Raw genomic sequence first — 18,902 nt, forward strand, 5'->3', positions numbered from 1 at the left:
ATTTTAATTAAGGATGTTTTTATGCCCGAATGGATTTGTTTATTGTGTATTTTAATTATGTATTGATTTTGTAGTTCCAAACCACTTAGAATACATTTTTGCATGTAAGTAGTATAATATAGTAATCATCTTCATATACAGACCGTTCTCCTAAGACTCAAGTAAGGTTCCAGTCCTCATGGAAGGGCTGATTTAAACAGGGAGATAGGAAACTCCCCTATCCCCCGAGTCAGCCCTAGCCTGAAGATGCCTGGGGGTGAACCTGAGACCTTCTGCATGCAAAGCAGATGCTCTACCACTCTAGGATTCCAGTTCTGTGGTTCTGAAGAGAGGGCAGATAGAAATAGGTTCACAGGCCTTCTACTGAATCAGTCTCTTGGCCCATCTAGCGCAATATTGGCTGCACTGACTGGGGGCAGCTCTCCAGGGTTTTAGGCAAGGTGATATTTCCCAGCCTTGCTTGGAGATGCCAGGACTCGAACCTGGGACCTTGTGCATGCAAGTCAAGTGCTCTACCACTCAGCAAAAAGTCCTTCCCAAAACAGAGCAGGCTTAGAAAGCGACAGGCTTAAAAAGCACATGCAGCAAATTTCATTAACTGGGCAATGATCTGAATCCAGGTCTTCTCTGTCCACTGTGCCACACCTGTTCTCCTGACATGCCCATTTAAATAGATTGGCTTCTCTCCCCCCCCCCCCCCAATCAATGGCATAACCAAGGTATGGATTGAATGCTGGAGGGAAGCAGGTCTGGGCCAGGGCAATTCCTGGATGGGTGACATTCTCAGAAGCCTCATGATGGATGAAAGGCAGGACAGAAATGTAAGGAAGTTAAAAAAAACAACCAACAACCACAACAAAGACAGAAAATGTAACATTCAAAATCAAATCTGTTTATTGTGAGGACCATGCCTGTACACAAACATCAACACAACAATAGTTAAAAAATATTAAAATAAAATGTAACACAATTCCTGGAAGCAGGAAGGGTGGGTCATGCATAAAATTATGCATGGAATATAAAATTTTGCATGGCTTGGCGAAAGCAGATACAGAAGTTTTGCTACCCCTCTAACAACACTAGAGCTTGTGGACATCCCGGGAAGCTGAATGTTTGAAGATTCAGGACTGATCAAAGAAAGGACTTCTTCACGCAGCGCATTGTTAATTTGTGGAACTCCCTCCCGCAGGAGGCAGTAATGGCTGCCAACATGGATGGGTGGCTTTGAAAGCGGATGAAACAAAGTCGTGGAGGAGAGGGAGGTCCTTGGCTACTAGCCACAATGGCTATGCCCTGCCTCCAGGATCGGAGGCAGCAATGCGTCTGAATACCAGGTGCTGGAAACCATAGAAGGGGAGAGGGCACCTGGTTGGCCACCGTGAGAACAGGATTCTTCGCAGGATCTTCTTATGCTCACCTTCCTAAATACCCTGTGGCCGAAACACTCCCTCTGACCCGGCTGATGGCTGGGAATGCATGGAAAGCTTTCTTCCGACAGCATCATCCAGCGACCCTATAGGCACCCTATAGCACCCACAGCTGGTCCGACGTCCTTCTGAGCTTTATGGCCCCAATCCACACCTGCTGCTAAAGAGAAACTCACAGGGGTGAAACTGAAGCCTTTAGCTGTTTTCTATCTGTGTGTGTGCCTCTCTCTCTCTAAAGACAGAACATGTCAGGCTTTGTGACCCTGTGGATCTCCTGCAATCAGTAGCAGGAGATTTCCAACCCCCCCTTCTCTCTATCCTCACACATACACGCACACAGAGGCTGTTCTCTCCATCCAAGCTGACTTCCCTGCATTGCAAGAAAATATAGGAAGGGGGGTGGGGAGGAGAAGAATCTATTTCTCATTTTTGTTGGAGGGGGGGAGGAAAATTTAAAAAAAAACCCAGATCAGATGAGAGAGAAATTGTTTCAACTGTAGAACCAGCCTCCTTCCCTTTACCACCGCAGGTTTCGTTTTACCAGATTATTATTTTTTGCCTCCAAGTAAGCGCTGCAGCCCCCCAGTTCTCTGCAATATATATATATATTATACACCGATCCGAGCTGCCCCCTCCCCCAACAACTCCAAAACCTTCCAAGATCTGCGTGAGGATACTGAATGGAATATCTTTCCTTCTCTGCAACCAGCAGGCACCCCCCGTTTTTTCAAGGATTTGGGACCCATCACTGGAGACACCGCCTGGGGGGGCGAGTGTCCTTGGCCTCCTCGTCATCTCTGCAAGGTAAAGGGTGGGCTTTGGGGTTGGGGTGGGTGGGAGGAAGGCGGCGAGGGGGGAGGAGGAGGGCTCCCCCTTCCCGAGGGGCGCCCATCTATCGGGAGGTGGAGCAAAGGGCGCTGCACAGGTGAGATGCACCAGATGCACCTGTCCTCTGGACTCAGCGCAGCAGTGACGGGTGGGAGGATTCTAGCTGATGCTCAAAGTTAAAACCGTGCACCTGGAAGGAGTTGATGGGTAGGGATTGTTATTACTCTCTCATCAGGATTGGTGGGGTGGGGGAGATTTGGGGCCAAGGACCTAGTTTTGGGGCCCCTCCCCAGAAGCCAAAGCGGGTGTGCATTTGAAAGTCCTGTGACTGTGGCTACCTGTTCAGCCAAGGAAACTCATACCTGTTTCCACAGTTGCTGCACCTCCCTGCTTTCTCCAAAACCACCACTTTCTTCAAAGGGGGTCTTGTGCCCCCAGCTGTAGCACGGTGGTACAGTTACTCTGGCATCACAGAAGGGGTCCGTGTGGAAGTCAAGTGGTGGGTCTTGTGTGGATTTTGGGCTGCTCAGTTTCCCTGAAAGCATAGAGAAGACCAGTTTGAAGCAAAAGAGGCCTTCACTCCTGACACATGAAGCCCCATACCTTAAATTCCGCTGTGATGCTCGCCAGCCCAGCCCTTAAACCACAAGCAGGTTATCACATGAGGCCTGCTGAGTCTCCCCGACCTCTTGAGCCGGCACATGGCACATCTTGAATTCCCTTCCTGGGTTGCCAGGGTGGCACCCCCGGCAAACACCCCCCCCCCCGCGTATGGTGTGATGGGCCACATGGTAGCTTGCGTGTGGACAATATGCTCGGTGCACTGTGCATGGAGGGGCGTGTGGGTGGGCATTCACCGCCCACACGTTGGGGCCGAGATGTTGTGGGGGGGTATAATTTGCTACCACAATAACACACATGTAGATGAGTTTGCTCTTCGGGGTGAGGGTCTGTCTGAGATTGTCAGGTGCATTCAGTTTGCCCCCCCCCCCAAAAGAACAACTTTGGGCCCTTGGCACCTATGTGACAGGTAGGGCCATAGCACCTGGTTTGCAAGCATCCCAGACATCTCTAGGTAGGGCTGAGTGGGACTCCTGTCTGAAATCCTGGGGAGCGGCTGCCAGTCGGTGTAGACAATATTGAGCTGCTTGGTCCAATGTGCAGATACAAGGCAGTCTCCTATGTAAGTGCTGTTCTGAACCCTTATACTGAGTCAGAGCGCTGCTCCATTAGCTCTTTAAATTCCTGCACTCTCAAACACTCTGGGGTTTGAGACAAGTCTCTCAATGTAAGGGCACCCCAAGAGCCTGGATCAACCCCATGTGGGCCCATGGAGCCTAGCACCCTGTTCTCACAGTGGCCAACAAGATGCCTCCTTTGGGAAGCCCACAACCAGGGCTCAAGAGCAGCAGCACCCTCTCTCCAGTCTGGGATAGCTCAGTCGGTAGAGCATGCAATTCTTAATCTCAGGGTCGTGAGTTCGAGTCCAGCGTTGGGGAAAAGATTCCTGCATTGCAGAGGGTTGGACTAGTTGACCCACGTGGTCCCTTCCAATTCTAGGATTCTATGATTATGACCTGCTCTGCACTTATAAGAAATCGACCTGTTAGTGTGGCAGCACCCACGTTTTGGAACTGCCTGCCTGTTGACATCAGACAGGGGCTTTTCCTGCACTCCCTTTGGTGCCTGCAAAAAACATTTTTATTTAGGCAAGCCAAAAACAGCAAAGAAATGTTTTCCGGGCAAACCAGGGATGTACATTTAAAAGCATAATTCCTCCTCCTCACCCTCAACTTCACAATGCTCTGCACATCATGCACTTTCAGTCTATGTGTGTGTGTGTCTCTGTGTATCTGTTTACCAGGCCGCGCATGCTGCCTTCACACACTGCTGCCACAGATCAGCTGACAAAATGTGGCAGCCTCCGTTTGTGAGGATCCATGTGCTTCGGGCTGAGCATGGACGGGCTGCTTGTCTTGTCATTCCTGCATATACACACCTAGCGGACAGGCTGTTCTCTGGCATGCAGGTGTGGGCCTCCCAAACTTTGGGGCTGTTCTACACACACACACACACACACACACACACACACACACACTGGAGCCGACTTTCGGGTCCAGGTTCTCGATGTGGAGAGACTGACTAACTCCAAAGCAGCTCACTCCAGAGTCCAGAATGCAGTTCATAAACCCAGGGTGCAATCAAGTCCTTTAGAGACCCTAAACACTGGAAATATTAGGCATCTGGAAACTGCAGGAGGGGAGGGCTGCTCTTGTGCTCAGGCCCGGCTTGCTGATTTTCCAGAGGTGTCTTGATTGGCAAGTGTGAGAACAGAATGCTGGCCTAGAGGGGCCACTGGCCTGATCCTGCAGGCAGGCTCTTATCTCCTCATGTTATGAGCAAAAGGCAGTCAAGCTTTTGAGTTTAAGAGGGAAAGGAGGATTAAGGGGCACACCACAGAGGTTTCTAAAAGTATGCATGGTGTGAGAGAGATTGAGGAGGGAGAACAGACTTTTCCTCCGTCCCTCCATCCAGCTGCAACTTGGCTGGCTGCAGACTCAGGATGAAATAACTTATTCAGCAGCACACAATTGCTCTGTGGAATTTGTCATCAGGAGCTGTGGTGAGGGCCTCCAGCTTATATAGATGCATTCTGTTTATTTTCATTAACTGTTTCTGCACCACTTCGGGAGGCAGTAACGTTTCTGAGTACAGTGGTACCTCAGGTTACAGACGCTTCAGGTTACAGATGCTTCAGGTTACAGACTCTGCTAACACAGAAGTAGTACCTCAGGTTAAGAACTTTACCTCAGGATGAGAACAGAAATCGTGTGGCGGCAGCGGGAGGCCCCATTAGCTAAAGTGGTACCTCAGGTTAAGAACAGTTTCAGGTTAAGAACGGACCTCCGGAACGAATTAAGTTCTTAACCCGAGGTACCACTGTATCAGTGGCTAGAAGCTGCAGGAGGGGAGAGTTCTCTCCTGCTCGAATCCTGCTTGTGGGTTTCCCAGCAGAGGCATCTGATTGGCCACTGTGAGAACAGGATACTGTACCAGGTGGGTCGTTGGCTCTTGTTATATTCTTAAGTGGGTAGACAACCCCTCCCCCCAAAGTGGTTTATACAAATGTCAAAACAGTGTAGTAGTGATGGTGGCAGCAAGCGGGATGACAACAAAAGTTGCTTGGAAAGGGACCGAGACAAATTCATAGGGAAGGATAGGCCTACCACCCACACCTGTTTGCTTTGATTGCCGGTATCCAGAGACAGGCTGCAATCTGCCTCTGGTTCCTAGCTGCCGGGTGACAGACAACAAAGAAGGCCTCTTTCCTTTGCACCCTGTTTTATGGGCTCCCAGCAAACCTCTGATTGGTCACTGTGAGCAACAGGATGCTCAGAAATCTGGACCTTCTTTTTGATCCAGTGGGGCTGGTCTTAGCTTGGACCGAGGTATCTCTTCTTTCCAGATGCTCGCCATCTTCCCATAAACTTCCAAAAATATCCCCCACCCCTGGATCTGCCAGGTGGGCCTTCCCTCTTCCCTTGAGATACGTGCTTATTCTCCTGTTACGGTGGGAGTTTGGTGGAGTCTGGCAGAATCCCAGGTGCCCTTGGAATCTTTGAATTCCCCCTGGGCATAAGGCTTCTGCTAGGATGCCAGATACCAGCTGCCTTGGCAGCGGAGAGTCAATGCAGACTTTAAAAGTTGGAGGGGGTGCAAGGAGCACCGAAGGTATTTTGGGAGATCTGCTGCTGGGTTGTCCAAAAAACCCCAATGCAAAGCCAGAGTTAGCTTTGCCAGAGTTTAGCTTTTCTCAAAAGAAAAAAAGAGGTCATTCATCCCTTGGAAAAGAGGGGGAAAGGAGGACACAGGTTTACATAAGATTTGCATGTGCTGATTTATATGCATAGATGCAAAATTAGAAAGCAGGGCTGTGATTTGAATAGGAACACAAGCCTTCTCACTCTTTGTGGGGAAGGCTGTGGGCAGGTGGCCTGCAGGTGCCTCCTCGCTTTGTGGTATAGGTGCTCACTGTGGGTGGGAAAATGAAAGCCTCTGCACCACCAACCCCCACCCTTGCCGCTTCTCCCTCCTTAGGGTTCTTTCTCTTTAAACTGGACTCAGAGCAAGTGACCCTTCAAACAGAGGAAGGGGAGGGGGGCAGTCCAGTGTGACCTGAATTCTTTGGCAGAAGGAAATTCCATTTATGTTTGCAGACTAGAAGAAAATGTCAACATGTCCACATATATGTATATTTAGGTAAAGGAGCCTTGGACGGTTAAGTCCAGTCAAACTTGACTATGGGGTGCGGTGCTCTTCTCGCATCAGATATGTCGGTTGGTTGGTCGGTTGATCGATCGATCGATCAATCAATCAATCAATCAATTGCACACTTGTAATCAACACATGCAGCATTTCAAAAGTCCAAGGGGACAGGTTTGTGCCCTGAGCAGCTTGGAGTCTAAACTGGCCTTTGCTTCCCTGTTGACCTCCAAAATGTTTTGGACTACAACTCCCATTGGCTCCTGATGGGAGTCGTAGTTCAGAACATCTAGAGGGCACCACAGAGGCTGCCTTATACTGCGTTGGCCCATTGACCCATCTAGGACACTGCCTGCCACTGATTTTCTCTCTCTCACTTTCCCTTCAAGTGTTCCACTCATCCTAGAATTACAGATGCATCCCCGGCTTCTGACTGGATCCCAGGATGTCTCATTTTGGCTCCTGCGATAGGGTGGCTCCAATAGGCGCCCATTTGGGGGGGGGCATGCTCTCTTGCCAGTCACCTGGCTCCCATGAAAGTGTGGCCCTCAAAATCACCCATTTTGGGGAGTGTGGCCCTCGAAGGAATGTTATGATTTTCCTCTGCAACATGTTGGAGGGAATGCTCTCATAAGAAGGTAGGAAGGACCTGGCAGCTGGATCAGGCCCAAGGCCCACCTTCTTGAGTCCAAATGCCAGTGATGGGTGTAGCTAGAGACACAAACAGGTGGAGCATCAAATGTGAATTATTATTATTATTATTATTATTATTATTATTATTATACCGCCCTATACCTGCAGGTCTCATGGTGCTCACAACATAAACTCACAATATAAAAACACAAATCCATAATAAATTTTACCTTTCTGCAGCCAGTTTGTTTCAGAACATACTCACCACAACTCCTGCCCTCTATCCAGACAGATAAGAGGCATTATTGGAGTTCAAGGACACTAAGGGAGGGGTTTTTTTGGCAGGGTTAGTAAGGGGTGTGGCTGGGGAGGGGTTTGGCCTGCAAGGAGGTGTCCCAAGGGCCAGATAGAGTGGCCTGGGGGGCCAAATTTGGCCTGCAATTCCCCATCTCTGACCTATAGCAAGGTCAGGGACCCCGTGGCCTTCCAGATTCCAGACTCCAATTCCCATCATCCCTGACCATTGGCCATAGTGGCTGGGGCTCATGGGAGTTGGAGTCCAAGGGCATCCGCTGTGCCTCAAATGTTCCCCACTTCTGAGCTATGGCAAGGGCAGAGAGGGGTGTGGGAAATATTTGAACTGCATGACGGGAGTAGTTAAAGGGAACTGAAAGTGAGTGGCTACCCATTCAGAAATCCCAGCCCTGTGGAAAGGGAGATTCTTGGAACTGTAGAGTTTTATGGATTTATAGAGAGGAGGTGAGAGCAGTTCATTCCAGCGGCCTCCTAAATTAACACGTCGCTGACTTGATTGCATCGGAAAGATCTGTACAAGCAGATTACATTAAGCACAGAGGCAGCAGTGATAACACCAGGAGTTTAATTAACTTCAGCCGGGCTTGTATTTTTTGAAATAAATATCAGGCATTGCCAGGTGTGGCAGAGTCAAGAGGGAGGGAGCAGGGTTGCCACCTTTTCCTCTGCTGGTGCCCCTGTGCAGTTATTCCACAGGTGAAGTTTGCCCTGCAGATACTTCTGCCTTCCTGGTAGGTGTCAATGAAATTGGGTTGCTGGCCCAAAGGAGGCAGTGTTCACTTCTTGGCTTCTTCCAGAGTTTGATTAGGAAACTTTTATTCATTTGAGATGGGGGTAGGGAACCTGTAGTCCTCACACTGTTAGACTGCAACTTCCATCAGCCCCAACCAGCATGGCCCATGGTCAGGGATGATGGGAGCTGTAGTCCTTCCACATCTGAAGGGGCACAGGTGCCCCACTTCTGCTTTCATATATTTGTATCCCACTTCTGAGGAGACCTATGGGGAACCTTCGGCTCTCCATATGTCGCTGAGTTGTAGTTCAGAATCTCCTCACAAAGCATCAAACATTAGTGGACAGTAGCCAGACAAAAACCTCTTTAATTATAGAAATTTAACAAATAAATAAAGGTCTTCAGCCTTTTAAATCATGCCAAAAGCATTAGAATTAGTCAGTGTGTTTAAAAACCATAGTCTACCTAGCACAGATGATAAGCAGAATAAAACAGCACTGCTGTGTCAGCAGCCCACCTGAAAACCTCCCCACATCCCACCAATGCGGGGCCACCTCCAGTCAGGCTCTGTCCGATTGGGTCACTTTGCACGTGGACAGGGCCTCAAGTACAAATCCGATCGTAAAGCATGGGTAGGTTGGACATCCTCCCGATAATGCAGCCCCATAAAATTTAGGGGAGGTGTGGGGAACCACACACCCAGAGGCCAAATGCGGCTCTCCAGGTCTTTCTGCTTGGCCCTCGGTACTTCCTCCCTGGCGCTGCATCTCATCTTGAGCGTTCTTGCCTGGCTGACATGTGCCTATTGCTTACGCAAGACCAGTTGTGGTGTTGTTTGTTTGTTGTTGTTCACTGCCCATCTTTCATCCAAGGTCCCAGGGCGTGTTACAGCAGTTAAAACACAATATTAAAAAGGGTTTTGCATAACTTATAATCACAGAAATAAGGTGGGTCCTAAAAATATACACCTCAGGTGCAAAAAGCCAAGGCCAAAATCCTCAGGAAACTGTACAGATGCACCTCTGTGGAGAGGGAGTTCTACAGCTTAGGGGCCACCCCAGAGAAGGCCCTCTCTCCCAAGCCTCTGAGGGCAGAGGAGCTACCCAAAAGGCCCTGCCTCTGCCAATCTCAGCATCGGAAAGGCTCTGTAAGGAAAGGAGAGGTCTTTCAGTTATTGAGAAGGTGTCAGGCTGGTTCCTGTCTCGGCACTCCCCATGGGGTACCAGGCTCTCAAAGACCCTCTACTCTTTAATTTTTTTAATTACTAAATTTGTATACCACCCTTCTTCTGAAGGTCACAGGGCGGTTCACAACATAAAACTACAAAACGAGAACCCGAAGTACAAGAACACAACCAAAAGCAGACCAATAATACACACAGACACACCCGACCCACACCCGACTACAACTCCTCACCCACAATAATACAACAACCAGACTTAACATGGACACTGGTACCAGAGCCTGCAATAAACCCAGATGCCAACTTTGCTGCCACATACACCCAGACAACACCATTACTGGCCCCAACAACATCAAACATACCATCTCAGGACTATTTAATTGCTCATCTTCTAACATTGTGCATGCCATCAAATGCCAACAGTGCCCTTCAGCTCTCTATATTGGACAAACAGGCCAAACCCTACGCCAAAGGATAAATGGACATAAATCTGATATCAGGAATCGCAAGACAGAGAAACCAGTAGGAGAACACTTCGGTCTCCCAGGACATTCTATACAAGATCTCAGAGTAGCTGTCTTATTACAAAAGAATTTCAGAAATAGACTGGAAAGAGAAGTTGTTGAATTGCAACTTATTGTTGTTGTTTAGTCGTTTAGTCGTGTCCGACTCTTCGTGACCTCATGGACCAGAGCCCAAACTTAAAACCATGGAGAGACCTGGTCTGAATAGAGACATTGGATTCTTATCTCATTATATATGATATAGCTATTTTTAGCCATCTCACCCCTTGCTTTTTCCTGTAAGACCAATTGCAGTCATTAACAGTCGTCAACAGGTTTACCACACCTATCAGCCAATCACCCATTCCCACCACCCTTCTGAGTAATACCCCTCTCACTATATATAAGGGTCTGGTGACTTCTGTTTCAGTGTATCTGAAGAAGTGTGCATTCACACAAAAGCTCATACCAATATCAAACTTAGCTAGTCTCTAAGGTGCTACTGGAAATAATTTTATTTTGTTTTGACTATGGCAGACCAACACGGCTACCTACCTGTAACCCGTCCCACAAACACATTTAAAAGGACATAATAGAGTGTCTGGTTTTCTGTTCTGGCTGAAATGCATTTTATTTGTTCAAGCTTTTTTTCAGCTGCTTTTAAGAGCAGAACGCCCTCAGAAAGTGACACGCAAGGGAGGGGAAGATGGAGTACGAGAGGGAAAATAGCCCCAGCAGAACAGAAGCAGAAGCTGCTCTGGGAGATGGGAGCTATTTATGACTCCTGTGAGATGGGTGTTTGTCTGTGATGCGGGTGAGGCTGTGGGTTGGCTGCCACGCCTGCTTTTCAGGGATGCCCTCCACGTGTATCCAGTCCCCGCCCCCAAGAGGTTGCCATGGAGCCCCTGTTGGGACCCAGAAAGCTTAGCCAGCCCTGCATTTGTTGCAGCTGCATAGAGGAAGGTCTTCTAACAGGGCCGGCCCTCCTATGAGGCAAAGCAAAACAGTTGCCTCAGGCGGCAGATTCTGAGGGGCGGTGACTAGACGGAGCAAGGTTATGGCTGGCCTGCGCCTTTCCTTCTAGTGGAAGATGTTGAAGTGAGATCCCACTGCTACTCTGGTCAGCATGGCAGCAAAATGTGCTGGTGCCAGCCTAAGACCGGCCTAAATGTTGGAGCAGAAGGGGCAAAGTCCATTGGAAGGTTGTTTAGGGGCCATCACTGATAAGGCCCTGCATTTTGTGTGAGCCAACCCAACTGATTATATAGTGACCATTCAAGAAGCGTCCTGGGGGAGGGGGAGAGTTGTAGCGTAGTGGTTAGGGGATCTGCTTTGCATGCGGAAAATCCTAGGTTCAATTCCCAGCTTATCCAGGTAGGGATGAAAGCAACCTCTGTCTGGGACCGTGGAGTTCTTCTGTCAGTCACTGCAGAAAATACTGAGCTAGATGGAGCAACAGTCTGATTCAGTATGCCACAGATCCAGGATTTCCTGGACGTTACCAGGATTTCAAAGCCGGAAGTGACGTCCGGTGGGAGGTGGATTTCTGGAAGGCAGCAGTTTGTCCTGAATCTTCAGCAAGTAAATCGAAAAATCACATTTTGGGGGTTCAACAGCTTTCAGGGTGTCCTTATATTTACTTTTTGAAATATGGCAAGCCTAATAAGGCACCTTTCTGTGTTCCTAGATCTCAGCATGTGAGCAGGATTATATGGGTATATATATCTCAGCAGTGCTTTATTTCTGGGGGGACGCAGGGTACACATACCCCTAAACATTTTGTGAATCTACGTTTGGCCTCATCGAGGGGCAGTATTTCAATATGAGTAGGAAAATGAGAGTACCCCTAAATATTTTTTTTTAGAAAAAAAAGCACTGTCTGTCAGTCACCTTATCCTGCCCAGGGCAGCCCAAAGGAGCTTACAACTAACTGAATGGACAGTAAACCTCACACAGATACATTAAACCAAGAGGAAAGATAAATACATTAAAAAACATCCCATCCACTTCTAAAAGGAAATTAAATGAGGATGGGGAGAAGAACCCTGTACACCATCTTGAGCTCCTTGGGCGAAAAGGTGGGATATAGAACCTCCATGTGTAGGGGCAGTATACCTCCCACTGTCCTATATCTAAAGGCACACAATGAGGGGGAGAGAGAGCTAGTGCAGGACCTGGCAGACTCCTGGTCTGGCCCTGCGTTCCCTTGTCTCCTGTTCCTCCGCCTGATGTGGTTTCTCCTGGTCTTCCAGTGACGGGCCAAGCCGGAGAGGACATGGTTGCTGACTGTGGCTGACATCGCAGCTGCCGGAATATGCAGCCCGGGGGCCTTCCTGGCAGCGCAAAGGCAGCGGACTGCGCTGAGGAGCCGATCGCCACGTCGCGCAGGAGGGCCACCGCGGCCGGGAGGCATGGTGACAACGTTCAAGGTGGCAGTGCTGGGAGCTCAAGGGGTCGGGAAGAGCGCCATTGTCCGCCAGTTCCTCTACAACGAGTTCAGCGAGGTCTGTGTCCCCACCAAGACCCGACGCGTCTACCTGCCCGCTGTGGTCATGAACGGCCACGTCCACGACCTGCAGATCATGGACTTTCCCCCAATCACGGCGTTCCCAGTAAACACCTTACAGGTAGGTCTCCCTCGCCTGCTCAGGCCTGCAGAGGACGGCTCTGCCTGGAGGGGGCAGCAGAGGATGGCCCATTGTCTGCCATCTCCATCTCCTGTGGGAGCCAGACCAGATCCATAGTTTTCCACCTCTCTTCATACGGGACTCTGGAAATTGTAGCTCTGGAAGAGGAACAGGCTTCCAAACAAGCCTCAACAACTTTGAACCATTCTTTGAGGGAAGCCATTTGTATTGAAAGAGGCGTCGCAGTGCTTTAAATGTATGACATGAGTCTGTCTGGAGTTTCAATGTCCAAATGCGTCGTCGTGCACGCAGAGAAACAGCTATGCCAGGCACAAGGTTAATTCTGAATCCTTCTCCCAGACATGCTAGCTTTCTACATGCAAGGAGTGATACGAATCTCCACTTGCCCACAGCGTGTCCCTTCCTGGCCACATGCACAGCATACATTTAGAGAACTAGGATGCCAGTTTAAACAGCCGTGGCTTCCCCCAAAGAATCATGGGAGCTGTAGTTTCTTAAGGGTGCTGAGAGTTGTTAGGAGGCCCCGATCTCCCTTTACATAGCTACTATTTCCCAGAGTTAATTGAGAAGAGGGATTACCGTAATTGTTAAACCACTCTATATTAGGTGAAAGTTCTCATAGAAATCCCATTATTAATAATAGTACCAGGCCTGGTCCACTGATGAGGTAAGGTAAGATGCTCACCTGAACTGGCGGAAGCCAAGATGCAACACCCGCCTTGCCTCTGCCACCCGCCCCGCCAACTCTGCCACCAGCATTGGTTTCTAGCAAGATCTCACTGAAGCCTTGTGAGATCTCACGGAGCACATGAGGTCTCACAAGACCTCAGCAAGATCTCACAAAATCTCACCAGAAGTTGGTGTCTCTGCCGGTGCTTTGTGGGTATGCAGCGCAGGCAAAAGAGGTGTCAGGCAGGTGGTGTGGCACAGGGGCGCAGCATGGGGAGGGGGCAGGAAGGCCGTTGCCCCAGGGGCAGGATTTTGAGGGGGCACAAGCCAGGCACTCCTATGCAGGGATCCCCATCCTGCCCTGCCTGCCGCAGGGGGTCCCTGGGTGCTTGAGCCCAGCCGGCCTTGCTGCTGTGGCCCCAACCCCCCTCACACCTGGCCAGTATTAGGGGGATGCACCTGCCAAGGGCTGCGTCGGCCAGCTAGGCTCCCCCCTGCACTTGCAGGCGATGCAGCAAGGCCCCAGGAACCCCCCACGCCCCACTCCTGCGGGTAGAAAGTGCCTTATTTTGGTTTCCTGTAAGCATCTCTGGCAGCCTTTTGGGCTGAAAAAAGGGCCACAAATGCTCTAAATATAGAAATAATAAATAGACATGGCATGGCTGACTCGTAAGAACCCTGATCAGGAACACACACACCCGACACAACCTTTGGTTGTAGGTCCCCCGTATAATAAGGTAATAGCTATGTTGTCAGTTGCCAAAGATCTGGTACACTGCCCTTTTATTCATGCCCATTTTCAGAGCAGGATTAATTCTTTTCCTACAGCTTCAGCCTGAGAACGTAACTTCAAAAGCCTCGACTTTACCTTTCCTTTCTTAAAATGATGGTCCCTCGTTTACAGAGTCACAATGGAGAGAGAGAGAAATCTAAGAAATCTCTGGGTAGCCTTTCTAAGGCTTGACACCCACAGCCTCCAATTTCCTAGCAGGGGTTTGGAAGACTCATTGCCTACCTATTTATTTAAAACAGGAAGTCTTAGTTTGCCTTCGTGCATTGACAGTGGGCTTCTCAGTGACACCTGCGTGGAGCTGGAAACTGGACCAGGTAGATCTGTCGGAGAGCTCTTGGGTTTTTGTTGATCTTGATGCTAGGAATGAAACCTCCATGTTCAGAGGCAGTCTACCACCCATGGGTAAACTGTGGGAGAGGACGATTGTCTTCAAGCCTTGTGGGAGGAGGCACCAAATGGGCCACTATCTAGAAAGTCTGATGGTGATGATTTTCTTCTCATTATCTTCTTATTATTTGAAAGCCTCATGCCGGGGGCCAAATGTGGCCCTCGGAACTCTCTCTCAGGCCACGCCCCTCCCTGCCTCTTCTTCACACCCCACATGCTTTTGTCAGGCTGGGATGGGTCCTTGAACTCTGACGAAGCCTCTTGCTTGCTTGCCTGGATGGATGGATGATAGAGAAGGGTGTGCGCTAAAGGGGAAATAAATGCTCCACCCCTTTTGCCTCTGGCCCTGCAAGTGCTGTCTGGGGCTGATGGGACCTGCAGTCCAACCACATCTGGAGGGCGCCAGCTTGGCCAAGGCTGTTTTGCAGCAATATACAGTGGTACCTCGGTTTTTGAATGTCTCCATTGGTGAACAATTCAGTTTTCAAACGCCATAACCCCGGAAGTAAATGCTTTGGTTTTCAAACTTGCCTTGGAAGTCCAACATGCCACATGGCTTCAGTATTGAGCTTTTCGTATTGATGCTTCCGTACTGAGTTTTTGGTTTTCAAACGTTTCGGAACTTGGATGGTCTTCCAGAACAGATTACATACGAAAACTGAGGTACAACTGTACAGTGCTACCTCGGTTTACGGACTTAATCCATTCCAGAAGCCCGTTCTTAAACCAAATCCGTTCTTAAACTGAGGCGTGTTTTCCCCTCATGAGGCCTCCTGCCGTTGGCTGATGCCCTTCCACTGTTCGGCTTCTGTTCATAGACCAAGGTAAAGTTTGCTAACCGGAACACCTACTTCCGGTTTTGTGGAGTTCATAAACCGAATAGTTTGTTAACAGGGCTGTTTGTAAACCGAGGTACCGCTGTACATGTTAAGCTGTAATTTGCAGTTCGCAACAGAAACCGTAAGCTGGCATTGAACGGTTCAGCCTGAATCTCCAGGTGGCTGCAAGGAACCTGCCACTGTAGAGGCAGCGTCTCTCACCCCAGGCAGTGGCGTAGCATGGGTGGCCGGTGCCCGGGGCGGGGCAAGTGTTGTGCTGCCCTGGTGAACCGATCAGCGGTCAGTCCCTTTGCTGGCCAGAATCTAATGAAGGGTTGTATCTCCTTGCAAACTAACCCCACCCTGGGAGCCCGTATATAGAAGCTGTGTCAACTCGCCCTCCTGTCCTTGCCTCAAGGCGCTCTGGACAATGCAAATGGCTCCAGCAGTGCTTTCCCACCTTTCTCTTCCTCCCTTCTTCCTCGGTGGGCACTGGCGCCGCCCTCCCCCTCCCCATCCTCCCTCTCAGCTGACCCAGGGGCGGCCATGTTTGGGCCTCTTTTCAATGGCGACAAGGAGAAGGAGGCTCTTCCCCCGCCTGGCTTGGGCATGGCTTGCCTCCCTGTGGCTCTGGCCTCGATGAGGAAGCCTGTCAGGGGGGCACCTAGTTGCTCCTCCCTGCGAAATTTGCACCCGGGGCCACAACCCACGCTATGCCAATGACCCCCCAGCCAGCTTCCGGGATGCAGGGTGACGTCTCTCGTTCTCCTCTCCTGCGTCTTCCTGGGGGGGGGGGTGCGGAGGAGCAGGTGACGAGGAAGATTTGCGTGCGGGAAGAAGGAAAGGTCAACGAATGAGGCAATCGGAAATAGCACAGGATAAATGATCAACAGAGGCATATGGCGGGGACAAACTGGATTGGGCCCATGCCTTGGAATGCAAATGGGGTGGGTGGGTGTGATGCAGGAGCAGATGGAGGCTTGTAAGGGGGGGGGGAGGAGAAGCTTTGCTGGAGATGGTGACATTGTTGGGCAGGACTCATAAGGAGGCAGCCTGTCAGAGAGGAGGGGAAGGAATCTTGTTTCCTTCCACATTGAGAAAGGGGGAAAGGGGGGAATTTGCATCCATAGCTCCACCCACTTTCATCTCTGGCCCTGCCCACCACTGACGTGTGGCCCCTGGGAGTTCAAGCACAAAGGAATGTGGCCCTCTGGCTGGAAAGTACTTGGTCTTAACCTTTAAAAGCCTAAATGGCCTCAGCCCAGTATACCTGAAGGAACATCTCCACCCCCATCGTTCTGCCCGGACACTGAGGTCCAGCACCGAGAGCCTTCTGGTGGTTCCCTCGCTACGAGAAGCCAATTTACAGGAAACCAAGCAGAGGGCCTTCTCGGTAGTGGCACCCGCCCTGTGGAACGCCCTCCCATCAGATGTCAAAGAGAAAAACAACTACCAGACTTTTAGAAGACATCTGAAGGCAGCCCTGTTTGGGCAAGCTTTTAATGTTTAATAGGTTATTGTATTTTAGTGTTTTGTTGGAAGCCGCCCAGAGTGGCTGGGGAAACCCAGACAGATGGGCAGGGTATAAATAATAAATTATTATTATTATTATTCCCTCCCCTGGCCTTATACCTTGGTTATCGAACTTCATCCATTCTGGGAGTCTGTTCGACTCCCGAAACTGTTCGAAAACCAAGGCGCAGCTTCCACTTGGCTGCAGGAGCTTCCTGCACTCAATCAGAAGCTGCGTTGGACATTTGGCTTCCAAAAAACGTTCACAAACCAGAACACTGACTTCTGGGTTTGCGGCGTTTGGGAGCTGATTTGTTCGACAACTAAGCCGTTCGAGAACCAAGGTATGACTGTAGATCAAAGTAGCACTGGGAATCAGGCTTTGAAACAAAGAAGAACCAAAGAAGAGGCCTGCTTCATCAGGCCAGTGGCCCACCTGGTCATGGAATCCTTGAAACATAGAATTGTGGCATTTGAAGGTATCCCGGCGGTCATCTAGTCCAACCCCCTGCCTTGTTCCAGCATCCTCTTCTCACAGTGGCCAACTAGATGTCTATTTTCTGGGAAGCCTGCGAGCAGGAGCAGAGCACAAGAGCCCTCTCCCCTCCTGTGGTTCCTGGCAACTGGTATTCACAAGTATTGCTGCCTCCACCTGTGGAGGCAGGGCAGAGCCATCGTGGCCAAGCAGTAGCAGCCCTCTCCTCCTCCATGAATTTGCCCAACCTTTTCCCAAAGGCATCTAGCTTGATGACCATCCTAGCCTCCTGTGGGAGGTAGTTCCCCAGTTTAACTACACTATGTGCTGCTAGTAGCCATCGATGGCTTTCTCCTCCTTTCTATGGCCTTCTCCTCCATAAATGGCCATATAACAACAACAACAACCCACCCATCTGGCTGGGTTTCCCCAGCCACTCTGGGCTGCTTCCAACAGAATATTAAAATACAATAGTCTGTTAAACATTAAAAGCTTCCCTAAACAGGGCTGCCTTCAGATGTCTTCTAAAAGTCTGGTAGTTGTTTTACTCTTTGACGTCTGGTGGGAGGGTGTTCCACAGGGCGGGTGCCACTACCGAGAAGGCCCTCTGCCTGGTTCCCTGTAGCTTTGCTGCTCGCAGCGAGGGAACCACCAGAAGGCCCTTGGTGCTGGACCTCAGTATCCGGGCAGAACGATGGGGATGGAGACACTCCTTCAGTATACAGGACCGAGGCCTTTTAGGGCTTGATCTTTAAAGCACACTTTGAATTGTGCTTTGAAACCTACTCAAACATATAGACTGGTTTGAAAGCCTGTGTACAATACCAGCCAAAATTTCAGAATCCAGAGAGTGAAAACAGATATCCTATTATTATTATTATTATTATTATTATTTGAAGATGAAATAGGAAGCTGCCTTTAACTAGGCTAACCCATTGGCCCACCCAACCTAATATTTTTTACTCTTATTGGCAGCAGCCCCCCAGGATCTCCAGGCCCAGAAAAGTTTTTCTTAGGAACTTGATCTATTTCCTTTCAGTGGATCGTGCCACCAGGGTTTGAATACAGCTCTTTCTGTGTGCAGGAAAGGGGCAGGAGAGGGGTTTCTGCTGCTGAACGATAAGCCCACCCTGCGGAGCTCCTGCCATGAGCAGAATGGATTATGCAAAATGAGAGAGGGGTCTCCCCTCCCCCATTCTCCTCTCCACTTTTCTTTTCGATTTGTACTATTTTTAACATGGCTCAGGATTCCAGGTTTCTGGTCTCTCTGTTTCTTGGGTGTTGTTGTTTTTTTGCAACCTAAAATTCAGTTTCCTACGTTTTGCAGCAATCCGCAATTATTGGTGTTTTACTGCAAATTTCTCCTGATTAATGCAGGTTTGACTGACGTATACATGTTTATAAGCATTTCCCCAAATATGGCGTATGTTATTTCCCCCCTCATAATGCATTTTTGGAAACCTAGTTTGGTTGGAGAAACACATCGCAAATTTTGGGTGCATATGAATTTCAAAAGATAGCTGTATTTTGCTTCCTCTGCTGCGTCAGAAAGTACAAATTGGATAGATTTGGCTTTAAATGAATACTGAATTGGAAACCTCATCCATCCTTACTTCTTGCAAGATTTGGATTGCCTGGGTACAAAGCACTATCATCACCACCATTAAAAAACCCAGAATTCACAGGAAAACAGCATGCTGACCCTCCCTTGGAGT

The 18,902-nt window shown here is 49.5% G+C and overlaps 1 protein-coding gene across 3 annotated transcripts in view; it reads left to right on the plus strand.

The window, feature by feature from the left end:
* The first annotated feature begins 1,721 nt into the window (after nt 1-1,721).
* The window catches only part of RASL10B (RAS like family 10 member B), a 28,882-nt gene continuing 11,701 nt past the window's right edge, over nt 1,722-18,902 (plus strand). For all 3 annotated transcript variants that reach the window (XR_013980101.1, XR_013980102.1, XM_080984046.1), the window contains exons 1-2: nt 1,722-2,231; nt 12,138-12,512. Coding sequence is in view for 1 of the 3 variants with exons in the window: in XM_080984046.1 (XP_080840172.1) it covers nt 12,297-12,512 (216 nt within the window). In the remaining 2 variants the exon portion in view is untranslated. The remainder of the gene's footprint in view (nt 2,232-12,137; nt 12,513-18,902) is intronic.

The sequence above is a fragment of the Podarcis pityusensis genome, assembly GCF_964106645.2.
Source record: "Podarcis pityusensis genome assembly, chromosome: 15".
Taxonomy (NCBI): domain Eukaryota; kingdom Metazoa; phylum Chordata; class Lepidosauria; order Squamata; family Lacertidae; genus Podarcis; species Podarcis pityusensis.